At 33.4% G+C, this 7,314-nt stretch overlaps 1 protein-coding gene across 2 annotated transcripts; it reads right to left on the reverse strand.

The window, feature by feature from the left end:
* Positions 1 to 686: 686 nt before the first annotated feature.
* Positions 687 to 5,225, reverse strand: LOC108735336 (cytochrome P450 6k1-like). Of its 2 annotated transcripts, XM_018467261.2 has the most exons (4): positions 4,255 to 5,220; positions 3,131 to 3,343; positions 952 to 1,203; positions 687 to 895 (listed from the first exon to the last, which is right to left on the reverse strand). In XM_018467261.2, the coding sequence occupies exons 1-4, from the start codon at positions 5,135 to 5,137 to the stop codon at positions 717 to 719; spliced, it is 1,527 nt and encodes a 508-aa protein (XP_018322763.1). In that variant the 5' UTR covers positions 5,138 to 5,220; the 3' UTR covers positions 687 to 716. The 2 variants fall into 2 exon arrangements, with proteins under 2 accessions (XP_018322763.1, XP_018322764.1); XM_018467262.2 differs by lacking the exon at positions 3,131 to 3,343 and having other exon boundaries at positions 4,255 to 5,225.
* Between the last annotated feature and the right edge of the window lie 2,089 nt (positions 5,226 to 7,314).

The following is a 7,314-nucleotide window of genomic DNA, read 5'->3' on the forward strand; positions in this document are numbered from 1 at the left end:
TGTGGTAACTATTTGCTAATTAGTCATAACATTACTAATTATTATTATTAATGTATGTAATTAATAATAATAATTAACAATAAATTTGTTCATTGTTTGAGGAACAATATTGCATACAGAATAAATCAGATAAATCAGAAAAAAAAGTTCTGTATTATGATCCAGTTCAAAACATCAGATACAATCTTGATTTAAAGAGTGTACCGAAACCGTAATAGAATTTGTAACATTAGATTGTGATAAGAAATTGGTCAGATGACTGAATTAAGGGATAGGATTCTCTACTATGATCAATTTCTGATCAGACAGTTGGATCAAGAGTACTGTGCGCTGATCAATTTCTGATCGGATCACCAGATCAAGGAATGGGGTACTGCACTCTGATCAGAAACTGCTCAGATCGGTGGATTAACGGATAGAATACTGTAATCTGATCAGAAACTGATCAGATGGGTGGATCAATGGATAGAGCACTGTACTCTGATCAGATGCCCGTATTACGGAAAATCTGATCCGCATCTGATCATAATCTGGGTTCTCTGAACTAATTTCCAGTCGAATTCTTTTATCAAATAGCATAATTCGCATTCACTGCTACGTATGGGATAATGGAACAAATAAAAATAATATAATAAAACATATTTATTGTATTTTCATCAAATTAATGTATAATATACATTCAAATTTTAGTCAATTCGTATAGGTAATTGTTTTCTTTAATATGCTGCTTGACTGATTTTCGTAAAATTAATGATTAATTTCTTCGTTGGCATCAAAGTAATTCCTCTAGCTTTGAATTCAACATGAATGGGTGTTTCGTTGCATTTTTCTAAATGGTAATCCAACAAAAGTTGGGCAATTGCTAATTTTGTTGCATTTAAGGCAAACCGTTCTCCTAAAAAGGGAGCAAATATGTGTAATTGATTCTTTATTAATAAGTTACGTTTTTACCTATACAAACTCTTGGTCCTATACCAAACGGTACATATGCCGATGCTGGAAAGCTGGACTTGTTTTCTTCTGAAAATCTTTCCGGAATAAATTTATTTGGGTCCGGGAAGTAATTTTTATCGTAGTGAAGACCGAACATTGGAATGTATATTATCGAACCAGGCTGCAGTACTAAATCACTGCCAGGAATGCGATACTCCTTTGTACAACATCTGTCCAGATATGGTAGTACAGGATATTTCCTCAGTGTCTCTAGAAATTTGAAAAAGTTAATGGCTTTCAATATCAAAACTACACTAAATCAATAAGTCTTTGAAACAAGGCGTGGTGTTCCCAGCGTTCTTCTAGCACCGCGACCATAATTTTACTCAATATTTTATATTAAGATTTACAAGATTTTTCAAACACAAATTTTTACCTTCCTTCACGGTTTAATACAAAAAATTTAAACTAATTGAATTTTGATTTAACACAGTTAAAACTTGTAAAATCCTAAAGTATTAGAAATTCCTTACATTTTTATAAAAAGTAAAAATTGGAGACTAACTAAAACACGAGAGAGACTATGATTATGATCATTGCGGACACGTGTTGCGCCCATTTCTCCATGAGAGACTCGTGTTGATAATCCCCACATGAAGAAGTGGGCTAAACACGTGTCCGTAGCAATCATAGTTCTCCTGGTAATTTGAGGTGAGTCTCTCTCTCTCGTTTTTTAGTCACATTTTTATGTTAACTCAACAGTATGCTATTTTTTATGAAATTGAATAATAAAATAATAAATGTACATTAGTTGATATTCTAGATAATCAATTGTTTTATTTACTTCCATACGTCAAAATGTACTCTTTCTCCATGTAGATGCTGATCGTTTTCAAGGCGCTAACATAAGATGCGCGACTGAAAGAAACACATCAGTAGTCAGTGGAAATGTAGAAGGCCAGCAAGCGTGCCTTATAAATGTTTAAAATACAAAATCTTTTAAAAGAAAAAGGAAAAATTTCTTAGGTGCAATTTATTAAATATAGTCTCATCATCATAAGGTCGTCAAACTAAGGCTGGTTGGACACGCACCTCCACACCTTCCTATCCTGAGTTAATATTCGTATTTTCCTAAAACTCGAACTTCCCACATCCTTAACTATTTGCGAAGAGTCTAATCTAGGTCTACTTTTCCTCTTCTTCACTCCTGTTTCTGCTGCTAATATATCTGCGACTAGACTTTCATGCCTGACAAAGTGTCCTACTAACCTATCTCGCATTTTCTTATTAACTTCCATAGAATCCTCTATCCTCCTATTCTTTCTAATACCTCTTCATTTCCAACCTTATCTATCCTCATTATTCGCCTGTAACACCACATTTTGAACGCTTCTAATTCTTTCTTTTCCGCCGTGCCCACTCTCCATTTTAGGCACCCGTACAGCGCTGCGATCCAAACATACACCTTTAACAATCCTTTTCGAATTGTTAAATTACTCATTCACGAGCATAAAAGTCTCTTCTTTTTATTGAAGGCGATTCGACTATGCGCTATTCTCTGCTTTATATCCCTACTACTCCTTCCGTCCTGACTTATCTGACTTCCTCGATATCTAAAATAAGACACTTCTTATAATCTTTCGTCTCCTATCTTTACATTAGCTATTTTCCTACTTTTTCTTCCCTTGCATGCCTGTATTTTTGTTTTACCTTTATTTATTTTCATACAATACTGTTTTGTCAATACCATTTTATTTAAAGGTATCTCTAACTCCTCCTTGCTAAATGCTAGTACTGCTATATCATCTGCAAATCCAAGCATATAACTGTACTAATCTTTTGTCCTTCTATCTCTATCCCTACTGTCTTTAATGATGTTGATCGCGTCTTCGATGTATATACTAAAAAGGAGCGGTGACAATGTGCATCCTTGTCTAACTCCCTTCCTATTATTTACTCTCTACGTTGCTGTTCCAGCTCTATAACTGCCTGTTGCTCTTTATACAAATTAAGTATCACTCTTCTATTTTTGTAACTCATCCCTACATTTTTAAATATATTTAACATCTTGTCCCATTTAACATTGTCAAAAGCTTTTTCTAAATCTAAATCCTTCCTTTGGCTCACTCAATTATAATTTTATATAGTCATTATAATAAGCTAATTCCGTTATAAATTTGTTTGGTAAAGTGGTTACCTTTGACTACTTGATCTAAATATGGAAGTTTGTGAATGGTTTCATAATCTAAACCATTTTCTTCCGTTACAGCGTCTCGTAACTCGTCTCTCAACTTTTGCTGGGCTTCTTGATTCAAGGAAAGTTCATATAGAGCAAAACACAAAGTCGTCGACACCGTTTCATAACCAGCAACAATAAACTGGCCACTGAGAGCAACAACTCTGTCTTGATCTGTAAAATATATTTTACACGGTTATATCGAACAATATAAGGACATGTGGAGTGTCATTTATCTTGAAACAAGGAAATATCTTGATTGAATCTTATTATTTCCAGAAAAGTCTTTCAAAAAGTTATATGATTTCAAAGGGACAATCAATTGGTGACCCTGACTGTGGCTTTAACCTTAGTCTTTGAGGTCAAGTCATCTTTTATGGAATTTTAGTTTTAGAAACAGAGGAAGACTATGAAATTGGAAATACCCTAGAGTTGATTTACCGTTAATTTTTCAGGATATATTTCAGAGGTATTTCCGATTACAAAATTTTGCTCTTTTTCTTTTGCTGTTTCCGTTTTGAAAAATTATTTTAAATGTTAAAGTCAAGATCACACTTAGGGCATATGATTATATTAAATTGAATATTTCGAATATTTGATTCTTCCTAATTTCTCACAAGTACAGACTGAAAAATTAGCTTTGTAATTAATTAATTTAAAGTGGCCTAAAATAGGCTAATACGTTTATGAACAGTATTATTCATCAATATGCAAGATGAAGAAAAAAGAAAAGTTTTATTTGGTTCAGTCACTTTAAAAAATATATAAAAACACACAAGAAAATATAAATGAAAAATATACTAAATAAACTACTTAAAGGTACCTATAACCTGGAGAAAACACCACAAACATATTCAACATGTTGATATGCATGTAAGCACTTCATTAATTACAAGTTGTATTATTTATGTACAATAAACAGATTGAGATAAGCAACTCTGAAAAAAATAGAGACGTAAAACAATCAACATAACAACAAAGTACAATCTACTAAAATAACATTTCTCCATATCTCAACAAGAAGAAGAACGAGAAACAAGAACAAAACCGAATGTCTCGATTGTCATTTCAGCTACTAAACTTACCAAACATGAGTCCGCGAACATTTCCCATTCGTTTTAGTTCTACAAGAATATCAAGAAAATCATTATTTTCCAAATGATTTTGTTCCCTCTTCTCAATTTGTGATCCTATGGTTTGACGTAAAAATTTCATCACTGTGGAGTCCAGTAGTTTCAAACGAGTGAGTTTAATAAATGATTTAGCGGTTGTGTGTCCGAAAAGTCTGAAGTCGTTGAGTAAACTAAATCCAAAAATTCTTTTTTCAATGTCATAAAATTTCGAGTGACCATTTTCAAAAGAAGCTCCCTTCATTCCAAATATGCACAATGCCAGCACATCCGTGGAATATCTGTTGCACAGTTCCTTAACATCTAAATTGCACAGGTTTGTTGACATCTTACTGTTTATGTAGAATTCCATGTCTTTTACGACCGTTTCCATTTTGAGAAACATACACCTCAGTTTTCCAGATGAAAAAATCGGAGATTGTTTTGATCTCAATATTTTCCATTTTTTATATTTCGAGAAAAACAGGAAGTCTGCACTAATATTATCGATGCTTTCGTCTTCTAAATTACTTCTATCAGCAAAATGTTGGAAATCTTTGATAAGAACTTGTTTGATCAACTCTGGATCTCTGATCACTAAAACTGGCTCACTTAAAACAAATATTCCAAAGAATCGTTCTTGAACTTGATTATAAAATTCGGCCAACAAGAATCCTATGCCTTTTTGTTGAAGGAACGCTTTTGAAAAATTTCCAAAAAATGGCACTGGTTTCAAAAATTTAATTTGTCTTTTCTCCCAATAGTCGAAATTTTCTACGAGATACTTGTATAACGAAAAAGTCAATACAAGCACAGCCACTAACGGAAGAACCGACGATAAGTTTATGTACGAATTCATATTTGGACTCTATTAAAATTGTACGTAATTGCGATATTTATACAAAAATATCTGTTATCATGTGTATTATGTTAAAGGAGAACAGCTTGAATAGATAAATACAAAAATGTTATTACATCGGGGTGCATGAAACGCAGCTGATTTTAATAATCATAAGAAATATTTCTCGAGTGTCAGATATTTTTTATAATATNTACATTAACTTACAACTCTATTCCTTGTGTTGCACCACCAACTTTATTATTACACCTGTCTTACGTTACTAATGCAAATTTGTGTTGTACTTGAATATGAAAAGTACTTGATATTTAATATCAAATTACATAAAAGTAAGAAATTTCACAATAGGCCTTACACTTAGCTTTATGGTATCAAAGACCTTAATAAACCTAAAGGGAGTAACCTTTAGACTTCCCCGCCTAATGGAATAAGACGACACATCCGGTTATGATTTTAAATGGTTTCTTAAATCGTCAAATACATGAATAATTTTCTTTAACTAAATATTTAGCTGTTCAAATACTTAAAAAAATTGATCGCCACTATGTAGTAGCTACACAAGGCCTATAAAATGTGAAACAATCCAGAACTGTATGATGAAAACCTCTATTCACTAAAACTAAATCATTTGAAGAATAATACCTTTTCTGAATCAGTTTAATACTTACAAAGATCTGATGCTGATGATGTCGTATGGGGTGAATATGTTTCCGTTTAATTCTTCTAATTTTCTATCATATTTAAGCCTAGTGTACATTTTGAATTAACTTTATGGTTCCACTCTCAATGACTACTCAAAATTTACATGGTTGCTTAACGGACAATCATTTTAAATACATATTTAAGTTTTTCATTCGTTAATGACAGGGTAATAGATAAAATTAAATAGTCAAATACATATATGATTGGTATGTAATCAAGCGAAAAGTTAATCAACTGACAGGAGTTTGAGTGAAAGAGGTTCAGCTCTATAATTTGAAGAGAGCCCGTCCCGTTATGTTTTATTGTCTATTGAGGATGTTTTAAAGAATAGTATTTAAATTGCCACCTTTTTTGTATTCATTTTTTTAATGTTTTATGATGACGATTTTCGATTTATTTGGTATTTATTTGATCTGGCACTGTAGAATATGAAAGTTCACCGTTTCCAAACTACAAACAAACGTTATTCTGACCCTGGAAAGAAATGCGAAAATGCAACGCCGTATTCAATAAAATAGTAATGAGAAATTCGTGTTGTATCTATTTTGAATTTTTACACTCAGGTATTGTTTGTTATTTGTATGTATGTAGTCAGTCAGTGTCCGTGTCATGGGTCAGTATAGAACAGTGATTGTTATAATGGCGTTTAGTATGGCAGAACTTTGTGACATACTACTAATTTACGACGAATGTGAATACAATGTCAATGTAACGCTTGAATTGTCCGAATGATATCCCCTGTGAAGACCTTTTCATCGGCAAATCATCTTAAAAACTGCACAGAGATTAAAAGAGAGCGGCAAATATGGTAAAGAAAGTCTGTATTTTACAAAACTCGTGTACAAACTAGAGTGGATAGGCTTGCGAGTTTCGATGATTTAGGGAGCTGGACCAGAGGTTCAACCATAATGGAGGGGTTTTTAAAGAGAAACCAAACCAAGACAAGTGTCCCTGAAAGAGGGCAGCAGCTCTTTCAGTATTCAGGGTGGAAGAGATCACAAGGATCGGTATGACACTCTGATGCACAATACTGCGATGTAGCACAATACTGGGGTAAAGCACTCCTGACGTAAACTAGTCCCCCATTCGGATGTCCGGGCGGGGACTAACTCGGGAGATATCATCAATAAGTGCAATAGGGATAGATGCAATATTTCACGAGTCGGAGCGTAGAATGAGGCAAGTAGGGAAATTAGAAAATTTAAAAGTAGAGAAGGATAGATTAGAATTAGATATAGTAGGTGTCAGTGAAGTGCTTTGGCCAGAAGCAGGAGACTTCTGGTGTGGAAACTTTAGAGTAATACATACAGGATCGGTGAAAGGTAATTCGGAGGTAGAAATTGTAATGCGTAGGGAAGTACGGTAGGATGTAGAAAGTTATTTACAAAAAAGCGATAGGACAGTTATGGTTAAATTAAACCCAAGGCTGGTAAGAACGGTATTAGTGCAGGTCTACATGTCTACATCATCTTACA

This window comes from Agrilus planipennis, unplaced genomic scaffold, assembly GCF_000699045.2.
Source record: "Agrilus planipennis isolate EAB-ADULT unplaced genomic scaffold, Apla_2.0 scaffold45, whole genome shotgun sequence".
Lineage (NCBI taxonomy): Eukaryota > Metazoa > Arthropoda > Insecta > Coleoptera > Buprestidae > Agrilus > Agrilus planipennis.